General features: G+C 38.2%; 1 protein-coding gene across 4 annotated transcripts in view; it reads left to right on the top strand.

The window, feature by feature from the left end:
- IGF1 (insulin like growth factor 1) overlaps nt 1–25,336 on the top strand; it is a 76,590-nt gene extending 51,254 nt beyond the window's left edge. For 2 of the 4 annotated variants that reach the window (XM_008705695.2, XM_008705696.2), the window contains exons 3-4: nt 3,091–3,272; nt 18,559–25,336. In XM_008705695.2, the coding sequence (XP_008703917.2) occupies nt 3,091–3,272; nt 18,559–18,618 (242 nt within the window). In that variant the 3' untranslated portion in view covers nt 18,619–25,336. Of the gene's footprint in view, nt 1–3,090; nt 3,273–4,765; nt 7,275–18,558 lie in introns of those variants that run through there. The other 2 variants (XM_008705693.2, XM_008705694.2) reach the window with 1 other exon arrangement.
- The last annotated feature ends 1,882 nt before the right edge of the window (nt 25,337–27,218 follow it).

Below are 27,218 nucleotides of genomic sequence, written 5' to 3'. Positions count from 1 at the left end.
CTTCAAAGGATGAATTAAACTTTAAAAGGCAATAGGTAAAACTTGTTATATTCATATATTCCCAATGAAGTACAATTAGTCCATTGCAGATATTATGAATAGACAAAGAAAAACATCTCTCTAGAACTGCAGTAACTAAAGATAACCAGTAGTTACATTTATGGTAAAATCCAAGTCTGTATACCACTATTTCAACAATATTTTTTTAAAAGATATGGACATAAGGTAAACTTTTTTTATGGGGCATTGCAGGAAAGTCCTAAACTTCTGTTCCTAAATTCATTGATCTATGGACTGAAAAAGCACAGCTATTTTATAGACTGAGCCATGTAAAACTCTGAGCTCATCTCAGAAAGGTGACAAAGCAACTTTGGGTGTGTGTGTTATTATTTTTTTTGCTGTGCTGATGATTACTTTCTACTTCATAAAAGGAAATAGACCTGTGGTGAGTTTCATGGCTATTGATAGTTGCCAAGAAGGGAATATGCAATACATACAGTGTTTTCTGCATTCCCAAGACTAAGAGTGGTGTCTTCCTCCAGAAGGAAGATTACATTAGGGATGCATGAAATGGAAATGCTAAAGAGGTCCTGGAATTGCAAACCCTATCCCTCTCCATCTTCAACCCATAAGCATAAATTTTGAAATCAGTTGTTTCTGAGTTAGCCAAGATTGAAGGTTTTTGGAACCACCTTTACCACCCCACCTTTAAACATCAAATTACTGTTCTATACTACACAACAACAAAAAGTCCCAGGTATGTCCCATTAAGAAATGTATAGTTTCGACAAAGAGCAACTGTTACCTATGGTGAACAACAGGGATACCTCAAGTAAGTCAAGTCACCTTCTCCTTCCCACCCCAAGAGGAAAACCAGTATATCAGCTACTCTTAACTGGCTGACCCCTTCAACCTCTTGAAATAACCACTTAGCAAAAAGTATGTAGAAGTCTTTTGTGGATTACAAAGAACCATGTAAGCCCATTTGCGTCTTTCCTCTAATTATAGTCCCAGGAAAAGATTATAAAAAAAAACCAAAAGACATTGTTTACATTGCCCAGGGGACTGACCGAGTCTCAGCTTGCCAGGGCCTGGCTGGCGAGTAGAACCAGAGAGTCTTCTGCACTAGTGGATTCTCCAATGGCAAGTGAAAGCACTACTGAGGCTTCGATTGGGGCCAGCTGCCTGGTCCCTCCCAAACCCCTCAACCATGAGGTGCCCACAGGGTTTGCCCCTAAGTGAGGAAGCAGACCCCACCCAAAGAGACCACAAATGAACCCTCACTGAGTTACTACCCCCAGCTGCCCTAAGAATGACAATAAACCTGCCTTATGGGGAGGAAGCATCCCCAGGCTCCTGTGCCAAACATCAGGAAAACATTTGGGTTTGTAGAAGATGCCATGAACAGTTGGCCCTTCAAGCAGCAAGGCAGCCATACTAGTTTGGTAGCAGGCCATTACCATGGGTCTGATCTTCCCTAACTAGGGAGTTCAAAACATACATGGGGATTTTGACTTTCAAAATGCCATCCTGAAGAATGGTGTCATTATTACACAAATATAAGATCTTATTTAAAATATAACATTGTCTTCTGTGTTGGGAATAAAGAATGAACATATGCCAGATTGATTAGCTGGATTCTTCAAGCTCAGTGGTTCACAAATTGTCCTCCATGAAGACTAGATATCAGTGCAGAAGGCCAAGCCCCCCACTTCTCAAGGGAGGTAAGGGAGATGAGAGAAAGCCAAGATCCAGTTCCCCCTGCCTTTGCCTGAGCCAGAGCAGTTTCACTTTTGTCTGCTTTATCCATTGGTATATAAGCAAGATTTGGTTTAACAGAAGTTCTACTTTAACAAAAAGTTTACAAAGAACTCAGGTACATTTAAGTTCCTGTGGCAAGTTCATGTAAGCTTGTTTTGCCCTCTCTTTCAATTCTAGAGCCGAAAAAGTGTGCCCGAATCAAAACAATGCAAAATAAAACTAAACCAAAACCTACCTGCGAAGAAAAGATGTCTAACTGATTTGCAAATATCAAAAGAAATTTGATTCATGATGTGCCCTCTGGGCAATTAGAATCACATGAAAGATGGACGTTTAGTTCATTCTGTCTCAGTGTAGTAGTTATTCTATAAGAAAACAGAATTGATTGTTCTGGTCTCTCCAGGGTGATAGGAGAGGAAGCCCCATCATACTAGTATTGTTATCAATCCCAAGTTCCAAGGCTTCTGGATGCACTTAATACTAAAGCTGTTTCTTCACAGATTATATAAGATCCTGGAAAAGGGTACTCAGAGAAAGTGAACCAACATTTATTTAGGATCTCCTTTTGTCAGGTGATGTTCTAAGCACATTTCATACATTATCTCATGTAATCCTCAAAGAATCCTTAAAAGGAAGATATTATTAAACCTACTTTACAGATGGGCAAACTGGGCCCAGGAGGCTTAAATATCTTATCCATAGTTACACAACAGGTCTCCTGGGCTCTCTGAGGCACTTGAACTCTGCAGGGAAAGATGTGAGTTCGAATCCTGATTCAACTCCTTACTGCATGAATGACTGAGTCTCAATTTCCACATCAGTAAAATGAGGAGCCCTTTCCAGACTTAAAACCCCTTTGGTACTCAACCTGATGTCACAATGGAAGCAGTTAAGCAAAAGAGCAAAAACTTGAGCCATCCTGCACATGAAAACTATGCAAATTTGCTAAAAAGATGAAGAAAACTTAAAACATGATCTTCTTTTAATTAATATTCCTAGCAGCCTCCAAATGAAGTGAATATATAAAGAAAAACTAGGCTTGAGCATAGACAAGTTCCTTGACTACAGGTTTCTGAGAACTAGAGAATTAACAGAAATAAAATACATGGTGCATGAGTTAGTGCTAAGGAGTGTGGGGCTGAGTCCAGAGACACACTAGAATCTAGAAGGATATGTAGGGTCAGGAATTGTTGGGGAAGCTTCAGTAAGAGTCTGAGATGTGTAGGTTGACCAGGTGTGGGGAGAAGAGAGGCTTCAGGGGCTGGGTGGAACTGTGAAGATAGCAGATTCCCCACTAAAGCCAGGCCACTCTGTGTTTGATTTGCATAGACAAGCCCACGGGGTATGGCTCCAGCAGTCGGAGGGCACCTCAGACAGGCATCGTGGATGAGTGCTGCTTCCGGAGCTGTGATCTGAGGAGGCTAGAGATGTACTGCGCACCCCTCAAGCCTGCCAAGTCTGCCCGCTCAGTCCGTGCCCAGCGCCACACTGACATGCCCAAGGCTCAGAAGGTAAACCAGCTGGTGGGGAGGGATCCACCATCCTCAAGATATTGAGGTATCTTATCCCTGGTGGGTAGGCCAAACAGAAATTATGTCTCACAGTCTCCTGGCTTACAGGTCAAAAAACCACCATTCTCACCTCAGATGTCCATCCCTTTAGTCACTCCACATTGCAAATTCTTCTTTCTGCTGCTCTGGATGACCTGAATGGAGAAGAGTCACTAAATGTGAGCTTTGGTATTAGACAAAACTGAAGTCCTAGCTTCACTGAGAGCCTTTGGCCAAATAACATAACCTATCCAAACCTTAGTTTCATCAGTAAAATTGGGATAATAATACCTACCACATCAAGTAATTTCAAGAATTAATAAATACACATGCAATTCTTTTCATAACCTGCACAAAGTAACTGTTGGGCAAGTGCTAATGCCTTCCATAATTGTAATTAATAAAAAAAGCATGTAACTTTTCAAGTCCTGGTATTCTGCAAAGGTGCAAGGAAAGAAAATATGCTAAAATGGGAACTATTTGAAATTCACATTCAATGGCAAGCTTAACTTTTAAAAAACCCCATTAAACATAGTAATTGCTGTTTGGCTCTAAGAATACCTAGAAATTTCTAATGATCAAAATCTGTAGGTGTCTTTTTCTATGACCTAGACTTCAAACAAACCTTAGAACTACTGTCTATGCAATCAAAAGTACATAAATGATCTAATGCATGAGTCACTTGATAAATTTTGTTGAATGAGTGAATAAATGAGTGAACAAATGAAAAGTAATTAAATTTTAGTCCTGAAGTAGAAAGAATAAGAACTGAAGAATAGGGGGTAAGTAAAGGAGAAAAAAGAAAGTGAGGAAGGGTGGGTAAGGAGAGTAAAGCCCAAGTAGGTCTCCTTGGGGACACTGTTAAAAAAACCAAAACCAAAAAACAAAAACAAAAAACCGTGGTTTTACTCTTTGGAGCCAAAACTAGCATCGTGCAGAAAGCATAAGAAGAAAAACCAAGAAGTTCACAGTGACACATGTGCTGCTTCCTGGTCCTACACTTGCAGCCAAGGCTGGAGGAAGACCAGGGAGCTTAGCAGAGAGGTGACCCCAGGGAGCCACCATGAATGATGGAAAGGGCTTGGGCACAATCTGGTGCACAGAGAACATAGTAGCCAGTGGGTAAGTCAAGGAGAAAACATCATAGAAGTAACTTAGGTGAATATGGCTGAGAAGTATGCTTGAGGGGACAAAGGCAGGTTAATTCTTTCTCTTCCCAGGTGACCCAGTGCCTCACAATTTCTAGCTGGGGAGGGGGTGGGGGTCAGAGATGAGTCCCAGAGTTCTAAAAGTTTGGGTCTTGTGACTGAGGCCTAGACATCCCTCCAGCACCAATGCTATCTCCTGTACCACATGGAGCCCAGGCGTTCTGGGCTGACTCAAAGGCTCTGTCTTCTGGGACACATCAAGGGAACCACCTGTTCTCAATGCAATTATTTTTGTGATGTTTACAGTATCGTCCCCCATCTACCACCAAGAAAACGAAGTCTCAGAGGAGAAGGAAAGGTGGGCCAAAGAAACGCCCAGGAGGGGAACAGAAGGTGGGGACGGAAACAAGTCAGCAGATGAAAGGAAAGAAGAAAGAGCAGAGAAGGGAGACTGGAGCTAGAAACTGAACACAGAGGCAAAAAAAGGAAACTGGAGGAGAGAAGGACTAAGCAGACAGAGGCAAGGACGATGAGAGAGAAGCAGACAGCGATAAAGAAAAGTGGGAAGTGCTATAGAGGAATGAAGAACAGTAGGCCTGGTGGAGCTAGATAATGCATGTGATGGAAGGAGAAGGAACCTGTTGTAGAATGTGGATAACAAACATGGAGAGAATGGAAAAGAGAAATGTAATGCCCAAGGAAGTCCAAAGAAATACAGTGGCAAGAATGAAAAAAAGAACACAAATTATAAAAGAGGCAAATAAGACACATTACCCTCCCTCCCAAAAAAACCAATTAAATAAGAGTAAAAGAATTAAGATAAAAATCAAGGCTTTTATATGTATTTTAAAATTTTGTGTGAAGCTATTATAGAAAAATTGCCCATGTCAATATATGTCCAGAGTTAAATATTAGCCCAAAATTCTCAGCAAGACTGAATTGTGTCATAGAAGTTCCCAGATGTCCTTTCCTGCAGTGTCATTGGAGGCTGGGTTTCTTAGTCAAGTCCAGGTTCAGGCCAAAGGGCACTCAATATTTGCCTAAAGACCTGTGAGGCCAGTGAGGTAACCTACAAGAGGAGTCATTGAACCTTGCCTTCTTTTTTTGCACTTTGGAATCAGATATAAAAGATATATTAGTTGTATTAGTCTACTTGGGCTTCCATAACAATGTACCACAGACTGGGTGGCTTAAGCAACAGATATTTTCACACATTTCTGGAAGCTGGAAGTTCAGATGAAGGTGTTGACCTCATTTTAACATAATTACCTCGACAAATACCCTAGCTCCAAATAGGACTGCATTTTAGGTACTGACAGACAGGACCTTAACATATGAATGGCCGAGGAGAGACACAATTTAGCCCATAACAGAAGATTTATGATGTCTGATTACTGCCTTCTAATTCTATCTCCTATAAAACTCTGTGTGTATGTCTATCTCTGTCACACACACACACACACACACACACACACAACACACAAATCTAGGTTTTCAGATGTGAAATCCTGCGAGTTTTTGTTCCATGGACACAGTAGGACAAAGGCCTCTGAAGTTGATTGGTTCAATCCCTTCATTTTAAAGACAAGAATACTGAGATCCATAAAAGGGTAAAAGCATGCTTGAGTTCTAAGCTGCCCTCCTTCTGGCTAGCAGAGAAGAGCACATAATCAACATGGACTAAGAAACCATTTTGAAAGGAAAAGACAGGACAGAAATAGATGGCACATGAAATCTTCCGTTAACTTAATAGTTTTCCACCAGAAGGAAGGGCATGAGTGACAGCAAGGGGCTGGATTTCCCTGAAGGTAAAAAAAAAAAAGCTAAGTAGAATATAGAATTTAGGTCTTGTAAATCTTCTCCTTCAGCTTCTTTGATTTAACTAGTAGGCTTAGAGTCTTCATAGATATAAAACAAAAAGTCTCAAGATCATCCAAATTGTGAATTATAAGAGCTGAGAGAGGGTGTAGGAGAGAAGTGGTCAGCCAAGCAAATGATGACACTTGGGGTAAGAAGATGACTAAACCAAGAAGCGAAGCATTTCATCCAAGTAACCTACTTTGAAGATGTCATGGTATAAAGGAACCTCCTTTCCGCCTGGCCCTCCATGCCCCTGCTGCTTCTACTTCAGGATCATCCTTCCTCTATGGTGCAGTGAAAACCCAGGATATATAATAAATATAGCATAATAAAACATATAAGGCCATGCCCAAGGCTCAACCCAGGAAGAAAAGGTCCAGTCAGAAACATGTCAAGCCCCAGATGGGAGCTAAGCCACTCCTGCTATGGTTGCAAAAGCCTGGCCTATCTGAATAGACAAGGGTAGGCTGGTGCCAAAGCCCATCTAGTCAGCCACCTTACTGAGGAGTTGCTGAGTTCTTCCACTAAGACATCCATGCTTTGAGACCAGCCTCAGGCATAAGCTGATGTTTATCGTGACCACCACCTAAGAGTAGCCTGCAAATACAGATGGTTCTTCAAGTTCCACGGAAGAATTAACAATTCATGTCCTATGGAAAGTTTCCTTAGGGGATTATCTCTTCCCTGTTTCATTGTTGACTAAGTAAATGTCAATTATGACTCAAGGCTTTGGATAAACTATAATTATACTCTACGATAAACTTCATTCAAAAGAAGGGAGGCAAAGACTTTAAAAGAAAAAAAACAAACGGAACTTTCTAGTTAAAAAATGCTTAACTCTCACACTGTGGATTAAAATACACTTCTTTTTGGAATGGGTTTTATCAACTCTAAAGCAGTCATCTTGAATGCCTACATATGATTTCTGAGTAATATGAACTAAGTAAACAGGAAGAACCTATTATTGTCGTTCCATCTCCTCCTTCCTAGTGTCAATACCAAGTACCTAGTGATACATGGCATATAATGCCAGATGGATGGGTGGGTGGGTGGGTGGATGGATGGATGGATGGATGGATAGATGGAGGAAACAGATGGACAAATAAGTGAGACAGGTAGCTGAATAGCGGTAGAGAAAGACAGACCATAAAAATAAGTAGCATTGCTGAGATGAAATGATTCCTCTCGTCCTTGCATAGGACGGTGAGGCAAGGACAGCGAAAAAAAAAAATGGAGGAGGGCAAAGGAGTTGCACTGACACAAGCCTTGCATTGCATGTTTGGAACTTCCTTTTAGAGCTTAAACTGAAATGGTTCAAGGACCCACTGCTAAAGGTGGTAACTGGTTGAGTAGTACTTTATAGTGAATGTTATGCACTATTGCTCTCCTTGATGCTTTTTTGAAGTGGGCAGAGTATTAATAATCATTCAAAATTCTGTTTCTACCATTTCTTGAGGCAAATTGATGACTGTATGTAAAACTAATGGGAAGATGGAAGGAATCATGATCCTGAAATAAAATTGTCAAAAGATATTTTGATTGAGCACCTACAATGTGCCAACCTCTGTACTAGGCAGATTATATAGGAGAATTATAAAGACTGAAGAGGCAGTAAAACATAGCAGTTAAGAATACAGACTCTAGAGTCACGCTGCCTGGGTTCAAATCCTGACTTTCACTTACTGGTTGTGTGGCCTTGAGCAAATCATGTCATTTACCTGTGCCTTGGTTTTCTCATCTGTCCAACAAGGGTACTATTTGAATCTACCTCCTATGGTTGTGAGGATTTACTGAGATAATATCTATATAAATGTGTATGTGAGCGTGTATGTACAAATACATATTATATTGCTTAAAATAGTTCCTGGCACATAGTAATCACTATTAGAGTTTTAGTTAATATTATTTTATCTAGTTCTGAAAATTAGAGCCATTTGAAAAATAAATAGATCTCTAAGTGGAAGTGAGTCTTGTATCACTAAAACCTTCAAAGCCAAGCTTGCCAGCACTTTTTGGTGAGGTGGTAGCAGGGTTTTGAGCAGATGATAGAAGGGAACTCAGTGACCTAAGAGCCCTTCCAACCCAGAGAACCCCAGTTCTATGAATAATTCCAACGTAAGCGGAAGCTCAACTCTCCCATGTGAGGAACCGTTAACTTTTATTTCAAGGTCACAGAATGAACTTTCAGAAAACCACCATTTTTCTCAACCAGTTAAAATCAAATGTAATATGTGTTTTCATTTCATGGTGCCTGAGGAAAATTTAATTGTAGCATGAACTCCAGCTCTTACTAGTTTTAAGTAAAATTGCCAAAATAAATAGAAATGTGGGATATTTCCGGGCTCACACAGCTTCCGGGACATTTCAGTTTCTAGGGCTGCCGATCCAGTGCCTTTCACAAGCATTTGATCTTCTTTCAAACATCTCTTGAAAACAAACAAAACCTCATACAGCTTCGAATGTGCGTGTTGTTAGGATGTAAGGGTGGAAAAAGAGGCAAAAAAAGGAGTCCTCCAAGAGCCCTTCCCCCCTCCCCTCAAGCCTTGACCACCCTCCCACCAACCACCAACAAGAAATAATGTTTTCCTAAGTAATACATTTTGCAATTTCTCAAGTCCATTAGCATCCATGGGGAAAGATGAGGTCTATTCTCTTACTTGTCTGTCTGAAGGGAATAAGACTTTTTCACTATTTAATAGGTAACAGGGAGCTGACTTTTAATCCAAGGGCAAAGTTGATAGTTTGAAGTTAAAGTTGATGTCTTTGGTAGCAATAAGAAGGTCAGTTGTTTTAGACAAAGCAGAATGCCCTTTTATGAGGTTAGGGATTTGGGGTGAATCATTTTCCAAAATCATAGGTAAATACAATTTCTTGGCTTTTCTTTCAGTGAAGAATTCCTCAGGTTATATGCTCATCAAAATGATTAAAAGCCTAGCTACTAATTGCTATGAAAATCAGTGACAGTATTTATTGACCTCAGCAAGACAAGTACACTTTTAAAGAAGGAACAGGAGAGGTTAGCAAATGTTCTTCAGTGACCACTAAATTTCCAGGTCAAAATCAGTTTCTCCATCCTCAGGGCTCTAAATGAAATCTGAGCACCTTTCCCTGATGTCCACATGTTTGGGGTTCATCTTTGATGGGACTCCTTAATGCCTTTAGTGCTACCTCACTTTTACCCAGCAACCAAAAGATATTATTTAGAAATACTGACTTATGTTTAAACTCAAAAAGAGAGAAATAGAAATTGAGGACGTCAGGGAAATTATGCGAGATGTGGGACAATGGACCTGTGAGTCCGTATCTCATACTTCCAGCGAGCAGCCAGGAAAGTTCTCACCATATACAAGAAGCTCAATTACAGATCTGATGGGCTACTGCTAGATAAGTAACAAGAGCTAGAAAACATTTTGGAAAATACCTATCTTTATTTTATTAGCTAATGTGGTTACAGTTCTAAGACCCATTGGTCAGGAAAATAACTCTTTTGAAAAGAGGAAGTTTGATAGAAATAAGAATCCATCCAACTAATTTTAATTCTAAATGTCCTTGCTGGTAATTTACAATCTGTAATTAACTACAGAAAACAGTTTTGAGGAAAAAGGGATTCTTTTCTCTACTTTCTCCCTGTGTGTGTGTGTGTGTGTATGTGTGTGTGTGTGTGTGTGTGTTTATATAGTTTTATGTTTTAGCATTGTTGCAACCACTAGGGATTTGGGGTGAATCACTTTCCAAAATTATAGGTAAATACAGTTTCTTGGCTTTTCTTTCAGTGAAGGCAAATTCTTACGTGAAAACTAATCATCATTCAAGAGAAATCACATTATTCCTTTGTCTTCCCCAAGGCCCAGGTTTAGTCTTAAATATTATTCAGGAAATAAAGGAAACATTATTGAAGAGGCAGAAAGATTTTGGTTCTCTTTCTATTGTATCTTCTAAGGATCCATGGATTTCAACTACTTCTAATCTGATCTACAGAGAAAGAGAATGGCTCTGTAGATCAGAAAACAGAAACTTTCACATAGAACCAATTTGCAACTTTAGAAACTTTCTTGACCCAGCACAATCAAAGTTCAGTGCATCCAGACTGTCTTCATTCCAGCATCCCCTATACTTACTTCTATTAGAAATTGGGGTTATTGGTAAAAAACTATCTAATGCCTTTTCCACCACTTTCCCTTTCCATAACTGTAAACCTCTAACTTCCTCAATTCATTCTGGCATACACTTTTGTTCCCATTGGATCAGATAAATGTACATACATTTATTTGAGTAGGCATGTATCACTGTCATTCTGGAAAGAAGGTGGCAATGTTTTATACCATCGTCCCTGGCTTCTCTAACTAGTAGGGTCAGGATTTCCATAGGAAGTTGGGATGTTAAGAGCAAGACCTATGAAAGACTGAGCATGATGGCAATTCTCCTGTCTGGTAAAATAACCCCAAAGTTCCCACTGAGAGACCAAGAGATTTTACATCAAACCCAAACTGACCAAGTGGCCCAGTCTTCTAAGATGGGATTCTTATGCCAAAAGTTTTTATAAAATTCTGTGTAAAATATATAAATGCTTGTATGGGGCTTTCTGTCTGGTCAGCTCCAGGATGTCAAGTAATCAAAGACCAACCATCCCTGCCATCTGTGAAAATATGATGTGCTCTTTTCACAGCTATAAATAACAATTATGGCAAGACAAAAATTCCAAATGATTAGGTGCAAGACCGTGGCAGGTTGAGGGTTGGGTAAGGATTCCTAATCAGTTGACTGTTGTAGAGTTGGGAATATGCAATATTTATATCATGGTGTGAATGTGGCATGCTTGAATAGTTCTATGAGGCATTGCAGGACTAGAAAATAAGAAAACTACAGATGAATCAATAGATACATAGCATTATTACTGTTACTTTGTCAGTATCAGTTGACTTAGGCCACTGTTGGGTGCTCTGGTTTGTCTTTCTGTAAATAATGACATTTATTTCCTTCTTCAAATGAATATTAGGATAAGGGTAGAAGTGATTTTGGCACAATGAAGCAATTCTGATTTCTAAAAACTGTATACACGCATGAATTGTTCTTGCGCCATTTTCTGTCTTGGAAAAGCTCTGCTGGCACCATGCGTGTTTACTTTTATATGCTGAAAGGCTCCCATCAACCTCAAACAGATGCAAATCACTTTAACTTGTCATAGTGTTATTTTGTTCATCCTAAAAGTTCAGACAAGCCTTCCAAACTTCCAAAATTTCTCTCAATTCAGCGAGGAGGAAAATTTAGAACACAGCATTTGAGTGTTCTGCCCAGATGTGTCACACACACAAAGAATGAGTGGAGGAGGGCAACACCCTTTCCTACCAATCCTGTGAACTCATCACTATGGTGTTGAAATGACACCAAAAGGTACAACCCTGGGCCTCACATCTCCTCAGAACATGGCAATATAAATCACTTCATACACTACTTTAAGTACTCCAGCATAAGTTGTATGTCAGATGTATGGCATTTTGGAGGCTTGAGGAAAAAAAAATAATCAAATCCAGTTTTTAGGTAAAAATGTGCTGAATCTTTAGCACATATCAGTGAAATTGCTAGAATGTGGTGTTTCACTTTTTAAAATACCACAACATTTGAAACTTTCAGCAATTCCAAAATCAACTCCCTCTGGGAAAGATAGTGTGCTTAAACTTTTTTTTTAATTTAAAAATGTAACACAAACACAAACAGCTAACTAAACAAGCTGCCCATAAAATCAACAGTCTAAGCAGTCTGAACCCTGAAGTGTTTTACAACATCCTTCAAGACTATTAAAGGCAACGTAAATACTTCTTGCCAACAAGGGAAAATACCCTTCAGCACTTTTTTCCTTTTCTTTTTTTTTTTTTCCAGGCTTTTAAACAATTTTGGTAGTGATTTCTTACATCACAGACAGAAATATTTGAAATAGAGTCAGGTGGTATCCTTTGAAGAGTAAGAAAGTTGCTAAATCTGGATAATCCATGAATAATTATGGGACAAATATAAATTCCCTAAATCCTAGGGATTCCTAGGGATGCACCAGTCTCTAGAAAAAAAAGGTATATATCTGCTATCCCAGCATTCAAGGGAGCTCTGAGCACTTAGTAAGTAGATTCCCTTTCTCCAGCCAGGGAAAGGCAACACCCACCTATGGGATGTGCTTTGACAAGAGTAACTATAAAAAGGGCAGTGGCCAGTAAGAATAGGTGGTATTTATTAAGCACATGCCCTGTGGAAAAGATTATAGTGAATTATTTCAGTTAATCTTTACCATTAGTCTATAGGGTAAATACTAAAATTATCCCCATTATACAGATTTTAAAACTTGGGCTGAGTACGGCTAAATGTCTTACCAAGGTCTTGCTCTAACAAGTGGCCAGACCAGAATCTAAACTCAAGATGGACTCCAGTGTGTTAACCATGCACTGCCCTCACTCTTCTGCATTTTTTCATTGATACTTCTTGTACCACAACCCACCAATTTTAAGTTCCAAAACAGGAGGGGGCTCTGTGCTATTTGTCCCCATAGAGAGCACAGCAGGAAGTAGGAAGCCATGCCAGGGTTGCTATTTAAACTCTATTCTACTACTTCTATAGAAAATTTAAACAATTCTGCAAGCTTTTCCTGGTTTGCTATGTTTGCTCGAAGCACCATGCCTCTGGGGAGGAAACAGAGGTGAAGGAAACATGTTGCCTGCCCTCAAGGAGCTTACTTTTTAGTGGGGAAATAAACACAGACATAATTTACTCTACAGCACATCAATGCTTTAACAAAGATAGAGGCAGAGTGGACTCTGATAGCACCGAAGCCTGAGCAGACTGATGTTGCTAATAAATGAGTTCATAAAATGGATCAAAATCAAGGGCCCTTGAAAGAATAGGCTCTCTCACACACAGCTGTGGCAGGTAAATGTGTGAGGGTGATCACCTGCACTCATAACAACTTTATGAGGTGGGTGCTCTTACCCAAACCTTTCATTTCACAGAAGAAACAGAGGAGAGAACAATGTAGTGATCATTCTCAAGGTCCCTTAATTCCTGTGTGGGGAGGTGGGATCCAAATCAGGTTTGTAAGCCCAGGTCTTTGGGGAAACAGAGATGAAACTGGGTTAAATAAGCAGGATTTTATTAGGGGAAATACCTGTGTGAAATAGGGGAGGAACCAGAAAGCCTGGGCAAACCATCAGAACACAATGCAAGTCTGACCCTAAGTGAAGGAGAAGGGCAGGGGGAGAGAGTGTTGGGTGGAAATGTCTTGGACTGCTGTAGAGTCTAAGGAAATGTTCAGAAAAGCCACTGGGGAGTCCTTGAACCAAAAGTTTGCCAATAAAAGAATCTTGTATTTCCCAGGAATGGGTCTACCTTGTATTCCCACCATAGTCAGTCTTGGCATTGGGGAAGGTGCCAGCTCTGGGCCATTGAACATGGCCAGAGAAAAGGGTAATATTGGAAAAAATGACCATTCCCACCATAATGACAGAAAAGGTAGGATGAGGTAATTTCCAGAAAAAAAAAGAAGAGGCTGAGCAGACTGACATTATGCCCAATCTATATACCTTTTACTTTGTTACAAAGGCAACCATCCCACCAGGAGCACAAGTCTCTTGAAATGTGCACCTTTGTCCTTTGGTTTTAAAAGTCACATCCCAAAGCACTGAGTAGATCACATGACACTTACTCTCTTGGCTCCCAGAGATGAAAGGCTGACCCAACTCTCTTGGAATTTGAACTTGTGATTCCCTGAAGTAAAGAGATATCAAAGTTGATACAGAAACATCTAAATTGTCCTCCACAATTTCATATGTCTCCAGGCCAAACCAGGAAAATAGCTAGAGCACATCCTTTTCAACAGGTAAAGAGCTGATATCTGGGCGATCTTTCCAGTTATCTGTTCCTCTTTTTCCCCCCATCTTGCCGTTTTTAGGAGAAGGTCAATGCTGCGTTAGGACTTTATGCTATACAATAGGCTGCTAATATTCCATGCTGGACAGTATTTTCTCAGTATTTCTTATAGGATGCCAGGCTTTTCTTAGACTTTATGTCATACAATACTTACTTGTTTGGAGTAGTTGAGATGGAAACATAGTCTATTGAAAACATCACTGCTTCCTTTCTGAAATTTAAAGAGACTATTATCATCCTTCTTTTAGATACTGTTTCTCAGGCAAAATCTCATTAAGATAGGTGGGGCAAAAAGAAGGGCTTAGAATATCCACAGAGTTAGCTTTTGCTAAATGAATACTGTGCTACTAGATTCCTATCAATAATAATATAAATGGGGCCCAGCTCACTCTTGTGGTAAGCGACGGTACCCCTCCGTAGTTTAGTCTTGCCTTACCCTCTAAACAAGCATATACCACCATCTGGGATTATGGGCAGTTTATTACATTGTCGATTATTATTATTGGAAATATATTTGGACTGTGAAGCACCCAATAATGTTTTATCTTTTGGGGAAGCAATATGGTAGATTGGCTAACTGGTGAGCTCAAGAATCAGAAGAAACTGGCACAAATCCCAACTATAGTCACATCTTCCTTATAAGAAATTAGGCATGTTGTTTAGCTTTTCTAAGCTTCAGATTCTTTAAAGGTAAAATGAGCAAGACATAGTATCCATCCCCAAGAGAACTAGGAGAATTAAATAAGAAAAATACGTCCAATTAACATATATAATATAGTGCCCAGCCCTGAGGGATAGAAGTAGTTTATTAAAATAATAAATTTTCTAATTATTAGTCCTTGGTCTATCAGTTTGTTCTTATGTGACCTCAAGCAAGTCACCAAATCTTAGCAAGCCTTAGGTTATAAATAAGACTGATACAAATAATATCACCTTACTGGAGATTAACATGTAAACTATAAAGTGTCTGCAAATGTTAATCAAGGTTATTGTTACTGCCATTGTTATTAGCTCTCAGTGATCTTTTTAATCAAAAAGTTTGTGGATTTCTTTCCTCTGTAAAGCCAGGAGCTAGGATAAGAGCCAAGAGACAATGGCAGAATGTGAATGTCATGTAATACTTCAGGCATTTTCCAGCTTCCTAAATATCTGTGTATGGCACACAATGTTTTATAATGTATATCACATATTAAGATGTTCTGAAACTTATTCCATGATGAGTTGGTTAACATTTCCTTCAGAGTGATAAATTTTCTCAACCAACCTGAGTGAGCTAAAGGAACAACATTCTTTTTTCTTTTAATCATCTTACCTTCCCTGGTGTCAATAGGAAACAGTATTTACTCACTACTGCTTTCCTTTCAAAAATCTGTCTAGTTGCATACTAGAAACAGTTTCAGCTGGTTTGTTTGTCTTGGACAAGCTGTTGAAGTGAAAAGTTTTTGCTTGGCTGCATGTGGGACAGTTTCATAACCCTTCAAGAAGTGCATTGAAGGTGGGTGCCAGCTCCGGCTGCTTCTAACATGCCTCCACTTGCTGCCCATTGTCAAGGGTGGCTAGCATAATTAAATTAAGACAATGAGCAAAGCAACAGATGCGACTGAGACCAAATCCCTGAGTGCTTTTGTTTTGTCACTGTCATTGTCTGCAACAAAGAAGTCACATGTGAGAGCCTGGGAAGAGAGCCAAATGCAAACCAGACAACATCCCAGCTGGTTTTGAATGGCCTCCACCTTACGCGAGTGTGCTTGGGAACCATGCTACTTGGAGCAGTGTCTGCTCTACTCAAGTGAGTTTCTGCCCATGGCTTTGCTGCAAGGCCGAAACAGATCCAGAAGAAATAGGCCAGAGGATCCCTGGGCTCAGACTGACACTTTACACCTCTGCTATGAGAGAAAAGAAGAAGAATCTCTCTGCTGGGGAAAAGGATAAGATCCATATGGTTGACCAAGCTAACCTCAATCCTTTTTGCTACAGCCCTAACGAATTTGAAGAGGGACAGACATATAGAAGATACCTGAAATTTTTCTTCTGTAAATCTGGGATTAATTTGGCTTGAGAGAAAGACTGGAGATTAAACACCTCATCTTTTGATTTGTTACTATTTCATTCTTGAGCATATTTCCTAGTGTGCTCATTATCCAGATTCTTAAAATCTTCTTTTTCTAAGCTGGTATGCCTGTTAAAGAGAAAACAGGGCAAACTCAAATTAGCATATTTTTAGATCTGTTATTTAATTTGATTAGTAGTTTGGTAGAGAGGTGGCATCCTTAATAATAGCCATTTGAGGGTTTTGATGAGCCACATACCATCTGCAGTGTCCATTGCATACTAAACAGAAATGTTTCAAGGAGTTCGGGACAACAGTGATCCAACTCTGTAAAACCATTTGTTTTTCTTCCATCTCTCGGGAGAACCCCTTTAAGAATGCAGAATAACGTGTAAGATTAGGAATTTAAATTTACTGGTAACTTAACAGTGGATGCTTTGTATAACAACAAATGCATGTTAAGTGGACTTGGTAAAGTTGTATGGTATCTGGGGAAAAAGTGCCAGGATTTTTAACAGACGCATTTCAAGCTATCCTATACAAATGCCAAACTTCTTCCCACAAGTTTTCAATGGTCACTGAGCTAGTTATTTTAATAAACATATTTATACAATGACACTATCTTCCTTCTATTTAGTCAGTACAGGATATTGACCATCAACTTACAAAGTGCTAACTAGCTTTTTTGAAGGACTTGATGATAACTCTAACATTCCAGGTAGAGCTGAAAATTATGTGTAAGAAAAATTACCAAATCCCCATGGGCCTTAGCCAATAGGTATTATTTCCAGGGATGGTAGTCAATTCTGTCCCAGCTTCTCACGCACTGGAGGTCTCACATCTGAACAATTTCCAAAGTCCCTTACAATGACCTATAAGTTCCTAAGAATGACTGGATTAAGAGTTCATTACCTTAGCCAGAAGAAAGAATTTGGAGATTCCAGAGACCATAGAGAGAACTCTTCTTTTTCGTCATGATGAAAACATGTTCTGGGAAAAAGGGGTATTATGGATTCTTGAACCTCATTCTGTACCAATAATGATTCATTATGTCCTCCTCTAAGGTCCTCCTGGCTAGAGGTGAAACCAAGAGAAAAAGCACCTTATGTTTATGTGTGCAGATGCCATTTCCTCCCAGATTTAATCCACATCTTCTTATTTGTATAATAAACTTTACTATTTAAATATATTCAAGGATAAAATAATAACTATAGGAAAAGTATAATGACTTGATTCTACACATTATTAGAGGGCCCATTATAGTCATTTAATTCATTCTATAGCTATTTATTGAGCAACTGCAATATTCCAGGCATTGTTTTGGACACAAGGATATAACAGTGAACAGACAGACGGGTCTCTAATGTATAAGGCTTCTATTCTAAGCAAAACTCAGTATACCTTGGATAACAGTATTGTTTGCTAATAAGTGAATGGTAGCACCAAAGCAAGGAACCCAGGGTTTTTAGTCCAGGAATGGTTTCCAATGAAGATGAAATAATTGTGAGTAAATAATAATAATAATAATAAATAGCTAATATTTATGTAGTGTTTACCATGTGCCAGACCTATTATAAGTCTTTTTACATACTAATTCTTTAATTCTTAATCCTACAAGGTAGGAACTATTATTACGCTAGTTTATAGATGAAATTGAGACACAAGAGATTGCCACTTGCACAAGTTCACGTAACTAAAACTGAGTCGGGATTTGAACCCAGCTCAGTACATCTGTGATTTTACAGATTCTAAGTCAATTATAAAACTTCCCAATCTTCTACTTCTAAAACTCTCCGTCTCTCCATAGGAGAAAAAGAAAAAAAATAAAAACGTCTCCTTTTTACAAAAATTAAACCAGAATAAAATGCAATAAAACAGCAGAGGATGATCCCAGAATGTGTTCCTTTTTTTTTTTTTTTCCTCTTATAGGAAAAGATGCCACAGGCCAGAATTCTGGATTTTTCAGAGTCTCCTTCCAGTCAACAAATCCGTGATAGCGGCAGATGAATAGAAACACATTTCTATGTGATTATAAAACAATTTGTAGTCCCCATGACACCAGGGACACATAAAAGTAGCCTGAGTAAAGTTTGACTAAACTAAAAACTAAAGGCCTACCTAGTTACGTACTTCTTTCTTAGAAAAAAATGGGCCCAAGCTCTCTGTGAGGTTGACTGATGAGACATCAAATATGAAAGGTTGAGACCCAGTGTTAGAAATAGATGGGTAGGGTATGTAAAACTTCATTAAGTTAATGTCACTTTTTCTCCCTTATTTTTAGGAAGTACATTTGAAGAATGCAAGTAGAGGGAGTGCAGGAAACAAGAACTACAGAATGTAGGAAGACCTTCCTGAATTGTGAAGAATGACATGTCACCGGCAGGATCGTTTGCTCTGTAGGAGTTACCTGATAAACACCAGAAGACCTACCAAAAAAAATAAGTTTGATAACATTTCAAAAGATGGGCATTCACCCCCAATGAAATACGCAAGTAAACATTCCAACATTGTCTTTAGGAGTAATTGTTAAAAGCTTTGCACCTTGCAAAAATGGTCCTGGAGTTGGTAGATTGCTGTTGATCCTTTATCAATAATGTTCTATAGAGAAAAATATATATATATAAATATATCTTAGTCCCTGCCTCTCAAGAGCCACAAATGCATGGGCGTTGTATAGATCCAGTTGCACTAAATTTGTTTCTGAGTCTTGGCTGCTGGAGCCATTCATTCAGCAGTCTTGTCTAAGTGGTTTATTCTTCTTTTTTTTTTTTTTTTAATTTGCACTTCTTTCTACGCCAACACAGGCCATTTGTTTTACAGTGTCTGATAATCTTGTTTGTCTATCACCACCCCTCCCCCACTTCATCATCTTTATATTTGCCAAATTTGGCCTCCTCAAGAGCAGCAACAAGCAGTCAAGTAGCACACCCAAAAGATTTTAACCCAAAAGTTCCATCTGTGGCATTTGTACCAAATATAAGTTGGATGCATTTATTTTAGACACAAAGCTTTATTTTTCCACATCTTGCTAAAAAAATGCAAGTAGTTTCAATTTTGAGGCCAATCATTTTTAGGCATGTGTTTTAAGCATAGAAAGTCTCAAACTCCCAACAGTTTCTTCAAATGATGAGTTAGTGTGCAACCTGATTAGTAACTTCTTTCTTTTTATTTTTTCCATATAGAGCACTATGTAAATTTAGCATATCAAGAATACAGGATATATCACAAACAGTATGTAAAACTCTGTTTTTTAGTACAATGGTGCTATTTTGTAGTTTGTTATATGAAAGAGTCTGGCCAAAACGGTAAAAGGTGAAAGCAAAACAAAAGAAACCTGGAGCCGAAGATGACACAAAGGGGAAGGGTACTAAAAATCCATCCATTTGGGAAAGAAGGCAAAATTCCCCAATTATGCCTTCCAAGAAAAACTTAAGACACAAAGTCCGCTAATGTAAATTTGATTGGGGAGTCCAGAGAGGAGTGGAAAAAACAGAAGGCTAGGAATTTAACAGTCCTGGCTTCTATTTCTCACTGAAGAAACAAACATCTGCCGACTCTGTCATGGACTCACCACTGTGTGACTTTGGGCAAGTCACTTCACCTCTCTGTGCCTCAGTTTCCTCATCTACAAAATGGGGGTAATACGCCATCTACCTACCTCACAGGGGTGGTATGAAGATTACAAAGATAAAGCTCCAGATTTTATCCTGGGTTGCTATAAGGGCACAAGGTCAGAGTCCTTCAGTTGCTGGGATGCAACAAATTGTAGAAACAACCCATTCACGGCATAGCTAGGAAATTGATCAGCTGAATGTTTCTGACATGCTAATTCTTGTCAATGAAGCTACCCCACAAACTATCCAACTATTCTGGTTGTTAAAAGCTGCCAACTCCATCTCTTTTAAAACCCTTTCAAAATAAGTTAGAAATATCTGATTTACAATTTGATCTGAATTCTGCATTTGGATTTATGAATACAAAGTGCAAAGAGAGAAAGGAAAAGAAAAACGAAAAGACTTCCACCAGTGAAAGAGCGACTACTCCATCTTAGCACTCATTGACTCTTCCAGGCAGTTACTAGTAATCTAGTAATACTTCTTGTAATATTATAAATGATACTCTATTCATTTTGAACAATATAGCTAGCTATTCCTTCTCTTTGGGCAATCTAAAAAAAATGGCCTAAGATTTCAAATATTGAAATAATATCTAATTCTAAAAAAATCACAAAATCACTTTCTTCAATAAATTTTGCTCTCATCCTTAGCTATATTTACATACACATTTTTTAAAAAATTTTTTGTTAAAATATATTTGACTAGAGTTGCTAGTGGAGAGGCAAAATTTTCCTTTAGAACTAGAAATTTTCCTTCATGTCTGCTTACGAGAGTGACCTCTGGCCCTCTGCAGGTGCGTCTTATCCATTCAACTGATATCAGGAAAATCCAACAGTAAGGACAGGCCCATGGTGACCTAGAAAACGTTTCCCATCTACATATTAAGATTTTCTATTAGAAAAATGAATCATCCATCATTCAGATGTTTTTATCTGCCTTCAAACTTTTTGGTGAAAAGCAACAAGGCTTGATTACTTCATGCAAATGGTATTTCTTTATTCTTGAAAATTGTACATGGAAAACAAAAATAGAATCTTTTTTCTTCCCACTAGTTTTCTTCCCACTGGTTCACCTCAAGGTTCAGAAACCAGAAAAAGTCTAAGACTTCCTGGATCTTCAAACATATGCAAAAAGAAGCCCTATATAGTGGGTACCCCTGCTAAGCCAATAAGTGCTTAAGTCCTCAGACCCTCAGCATTACTTGAATTGAGCACCTCTGACATGCTGAGCAATGCTGTGATCACTATAGACAAATGCAAAAGAAACTGAAAGTCATTTTTACCCTTTATCTGTTTTCAAACAGACGTGTTCTATGGATTTAGATGCTGGACCTCTCTTCCCAAAATGGCACTTCTGGTTCTTATTTCTTGTTCTTTGTGTATACCTTTTAAAATTACTGTCTCCCAGCAACACTTTACATGCAATCCTCTGCAGACCTATGGGCTTCCAGATGCAGTTGGATATGGCAATTCTAAGAGTGTCTATGACTTATTTGATTCACTTAATAATTCTATTCACAGCCAAAACTACCCTAGTGAGGAAAGCTTAAATATGCAATGCCATATCTTTCTTAATTTTTTCTGACACATAATCCTCTCCAACTGTATCATAAGTCAATGAATTAAAAATTAACTAATTTCACTAACTCACTGTCCTACTTTTAAATAAAATAAAACTAGAAGACAAATCAATGTAAAACTTCAAGTCAGTTGATCTCCACACTGCCGCAGAATGACCCGGGATCGATAGAAAGGAGCACCTAAAACTTCACATCTCAAAACTTTTATAAGCTTTGTTTTGGATTTTTCAAATGAGGCAATTTCAAAATGTTTATGAAATAGCTTGTAAATATCAGTAAGCATGAGCTTTCAGCTTTCAAGCTTAGTTCTATTTTAACTGACAATACTGAATACCTGGATCAAATTTCTGTTCCCAGTTCCCCCAAATAATTTAACAGTATCATTTGAACACTTTAAGATGAGGAGGCTCCACTGAAAAAGTTAAGGTATCCTTCCATCAGAATCTACTCTTCTAGAAATAAAGAAAAACTTGTAACACTCCCCCACGCATGCATGCGCACGTGCACACATGCACACACTCGATCTGAGAGTCCAGTGGAATACTGAGAAGAAATCACTTCCTTGAAAAAGCTTATCGGGGGAAAAAAAAAAAAATGCCTGGCCTCCCTTGAGAATCCATCCCCTCCTTGGAATGTCAATGTTTGTATAGATGAAACCATCTCATGCACTGTGGCTCCAGGGTTTCTGTTCCTAGTTTATGCACTTGGGAGACTGCTTAAATGAAAGATGTAGCACATTTTGCTTTCCCATTTATTGTTTGGCCGGCTATGCCAATGTGGTGCTATTGTTTCTTTAAGAAAGTACTTGACTAAAAAAAAAAAAAAAAAGAAAAAAAAGAAAAAAAAAGAAAGCATAGACATATTTTTTTAAAGTATGAAAACAACAATTCTATAGATAGATGGCTTAATAAAATAGCATGAGGTCTAGTCACCACCACCTTTCAACTTTTTATCACTCACAAGTAGTGTACTGTTCACCAAATTGTGAGTTTGGGGGTGTAGGGACAGAAGATGGAATGTTTGTAAAGTTAGAAGGCTCTGTTATTCGCTGGCTCTCAAACTCGGCAAAATTAGCAATACCTTATCCAATCGGAACACCTCTATCAAGAGCATAGAGTATACATGGGGGAAAAAAAAGACCTTATAGGCAAATGGCAGAACAAAACATGATAAAGTTACTTATTGATTTTTGTGCCCTCTGCTCTAAAACAGATATTCAGCAAGGGGAGAAAATAAAAACAAAGAGAAAAAAAATGCATAGATTAAATCTGCTAAAAATAGCTTCTGCCACATCCCCCTTAAGTCATTCTTTGGCATTTACTGGTTTATAGAAGATACTCTTCCTTCATTTAAACATCTCAACGAGCAGTAGCTCTCATAAAAAGCAATCACTGATCTCATTGGGAAGTGTTGGAAAGTATTTCCTTATGAGATGGGGGTTATCTACTGATAAGGAAAGAGAAGAATTTATGAGAAATCGTTGAAAGAGATGGCTAACAATCTGTGAAGATTTTTTTGTTTGTTTTTGTTTTTGGGTTTTGTTTTGTTTTTGTTTTTTACTTTATACAGTCTTTATGAATATCTTAATGTTCAAAATGACTTGGTTCTTTCTTCTTTTTTATATTGGAATGAGGGATGATAAGTTAAACCCACATAGACTCTTTAAAACTATAGGCTAGATAGAAGTGTATGTTTGACTTGTTGAAGCTATAATCAGACTATTTAAAATGTTTTTGCTATTTTTTAATCTTAAAAGAGTGTACTAATTTATTAGAGACAGATCCTGTTTGGCTTTCTTCATAAGAAAGAGCATTCCCACTCAAATCACCTGGGCTTTCGCACCAATGTTTTCAAAAGATAAATCTGATTTATCCATTATGGCATCATTTATTTAAAAAATTTTTAATAGAAGAATTGTAATTCTTTATGCCCCTCTCTTGCAATGATCATGAAGTTCAGAATATGAAGGGGCAAAAACAAGAAGAAAATTTTGTTGATTCTTTGTTTTTTGTTTGTTTCAATGCTAGTGTTTAATCCTATAGTACATATTTGCTTATTGCTATTTTAATATTCTAAAAGACTTTCCTGTTAGGTGTTAGAAACTGATACATAGATATCTTCTTTGTGTGATTTCTATTGAAAAAAAAAAGGAGATGAGAGGACTGTCTGAAGCTTTAAAGTGCATATGGTACAGGATAAAGATACCAATTGAAATAACCAAGTCCTATCTAGAACAATACTTTTTTTGGGAAACCTCTCATAGATAAGACAGAGGCCCAGGGAATTTTTGAAACTGTCTCCATTCCTCCCAGTCCTTATTCATTTGGTATTTGCCTCAAAATTTTATAGAGGGTGACCAAGCTGACACCCTAGAACTAAAGGGACCTTTTTTAAAAAAAAATTCCACAATGTCCCTCCTAATTTATTATACATTGATCTTAAACATGGTCCCTCTATCTCCCCATTCTTCAGCTGTCATTGATAGGGTCTTTGAAGAAAAAAAAGTGTTAATTTTAAAAGGGGAACACAAAAGTCCAAATGTTACTGCCCAATTGAAATGTGAGTTAAGATGGAGATAGCTTCTCCTACTTAATCCCTGCTGAATCACCTGACACCTTCAGAATGACCTTTTGCAAGCCTTAGAATCTGCCTTTTGTTTAATTGCCCAGGCCTACCGCATCCTAAAAGTAAACATTATTCATTTTCTTTTGCCCAAAATGCACTGATGTAAAAGTAGGAAAAATAAAAACAAAAGTCAAAAATCCCTTCCATTTACCTACCCAGAGCAAAGTCACTTCTTTTAATCCCTTACTCTGATTTTGTTTGGATATTTATCTTGTACCTGCTGCTAAACACACTGCAGGAGGGACTCTGAAACCTTGAACTGTCTACTCACATCTCTTATCTGTGTCTGTGTATCATTATAATGTCTATTCAAAATATTAAAAACTTTCAAACACCATGCAGCTTGTATTCAGTTTACATAAAGGCCCCAAATACCATGTCAGATCTCTTGTTACTGAGAGAGTTAATGAACTATGAGAACTGGGATTACATCATGTGTTTTGCTTCGTATGGTTTTATCACACTTACAGGCCAAGTGTGATAAGTGCACTTACAGACACTGAATTTTTCCCTGCTACTTTGAAACCGGGAAATAATGATTGGTCATTCGTTATATCTGTCTTAGTTCAAAAGCATATTTTTTATTAAATTAACTCTGATTGTATTTGAAATCATTATTCATTTATGGCAGAGGAATATCAATGACTTCTAAAACTGTAACTAACTGAATCATTATCTTACATTTACTGTTAAGTAAGCATATTTGGAAAAATGTATGGCTAGAGCGTCATAATAAAATGATATATCTTTCTTTAGTAATTACATTAAAATTAATGTTTGATTAATTAGTTCTTTTGGACAATGTTGGTGTAATGTGTCATTCCTTAAGAATTCTATTGTTATGTAGCATTTTTATTAATTAAGGTCACTGCAACAAATAAACAAGAAAACTTACCCAGAAAAATAAAACTAATCATACACCAGAATGGAGATATCTTATAGAATTTACAGATTATATTTAAAAATAAATGTTTCAAAGAGCTTGTACAAACTATGTAAAAGATGTATGAATTGTACGATATATGCATTAAAAATAAAGCAGGTGTAATTAACTGACCCCACTCACTGTAACCCAACAGTGAGTTATAATCCATGACACAAAGGGTCTGGGACAAGATCTTCTATCAAATAGGGTACATAATATACAAGTAGCATTCAATATTCACCCATATTGTGAGATTAAAATTGTGGTCTCTTAGCATTGAGTTTTTATTTCAATAAATCTTTCTAAATCTTTATTGCATATCAAACTCACAGCAGCATTTCTAGAAGCACAAGGTGGAAAGATAAGTAATTTCCCTCTTGTTGTTTGAAAGTATCTCATTCTATTTTCCTTTTCTTAAAACTTCCATAAACTATTTGGAAAGTTACCTAAATATAAAAAAAAAAAAAAGGCTCAGGAGGGTTGTACTTGATTTTAAGGAACTACTAGCAATACCAGTTTATTATTTTCCCATGTGCAGTTCACCCTGACTCCCCTCACTCCCTCAGAGTTTCCCCAGCTCTCTTTAACCCTATGCTCCCAACCTCCTTGTCCTATTTGTGCTCAACATCTTGCTGCCTATGGCCATGAGCTTCTAACTGCATTGCATCTCTCCTTAGACAATACTTTTCCCCCTTCATTCACACTAGGCTAAACTGGGTACAGGCTCTCACTAAAGGTTTTGGGGATGATGAAGTGGGAGGCAAGTAAGCACATGGCAGAAATTGGCTGTTAATGTCAAACATCACTGTTAACTAAAATCCATTAAGGAATTTCTGGCTGTTCATGTGCCTCTTGTCATTTTAGTAAGACTCCTTCCTCTCTTCAGCAAACTCTCCCTGGAATCACTTCCTATCCAACACTTCATCGTCTCCCTTAGAAAGAACTTGCGGAGGTGGAGGGGGACACCTGGATGGCTCAGGCAGTTAAGCATCTGACTCTTGGTTTCAGCTCAAGTCCTGATCTCAGGGTTGTGAGATTGAGCCCACGTCCGGCTTCATGCTGGGCATGGATCCTGCTTAAGAATCTCTCTCCTTCTCCTTCTGCCCCTTCCCCCCAAAAAACAAATAAAATAAAATAAAAATAATATTCATATTTGTTGAGCACTTACTATGGGTCAGTCACTATGTCAAGTGGTTTACCTTTATTATCTCATTAGTCTTTACAAAAATTCTATGCGTCAGGCACTATTATGAACCCTATTTTACAGGTGGGGAAATGGAGACTCAAAGACATTATGTAACTTACTAAAGGTCACATACAGGCAGGATGGGCTTGAGTCTGTGTCTGAGGACACCAAAACCTGTGTTTTTACTACTTTGCAATTCATGCCCCAATCCAGGCACAAGGACAGTTCCAAACGGTGACAGATATGTTCCTATTAAAATTTGGTTTACATACTACAGGCAGAAATAAAGCTAATTGCACCTTTGAGTGATAAACTATTTATCAATATTATATTATCAGGATAAATAAGCATTTTTGCTCAATAACCAATGTATCTAACTGGGCTTTCAACCTTACCTGCTGCCATTTCTCTGCTCATTCACACTGCAGTGTCGGTTCTTGATAGCCTTCACATGGTGTATGTAATAACTGATGTTAAACCAATCTCAGGATTCCTCAGTAAGGGCATGTGATTTGGGTCCTTATCAATCCAGAAATAAACCACTTCCACATAAGTAAACTAGAAGCTGATGAGGAAGAACCCCGCCAAGAGCTTTGGCAACAATATGCCTGTTGCTCTCTTGACAGTTTGTCAAGGGACATGGTTGAATCAGGGCTTCCACAGACAAAAATGTGGATTTGGGGAGTGAGTTTCATGAGACCCATGTTCTTATATCTCTGCCCTTTGAAAGGGCCTTCGTTACACCACTCTCGGGAGTTCCAAAGGGCATAATGCTAGTCCTAGATGGCATTTTGGAAATGTGTGGGATCATTTGAGGTTATCATTCATGAGTGAGGAAGGTATTATTGGCATTTAATTGGGCAAGGGGTTAGGGCTTCAGACATTTCATGTAGATGACAAACCTATTTGTAATCATCTAAGCCTAGGCTATAACTCCAATTTACTTACAAAATCAAAGTACTTTTGCATGATTTTAATAGAAACTGAATTTTCCAGGAATGCAATTACC

The sequence above is a fragment of the Ursus maritimus genome, unplaced genomic scaffold (assembly GCF_017311325.1).
Source record: "Ursus maritimus isolate PB19 unplaced genomic scaffold, ASM1731132v1 scaffold_21, whole genome shotgun sequence".
In the NCBI taxonomy this organism is placed as follows: domain Eukaryota; kingdom Metazoa; phylum Chordata; class Mammalia; order Carnivora; family Ursidae; genus Ursus; species Ursus maritimus.
This window is presented reverse-complemented; position numbering and strand designations above follow the sequence as displayed.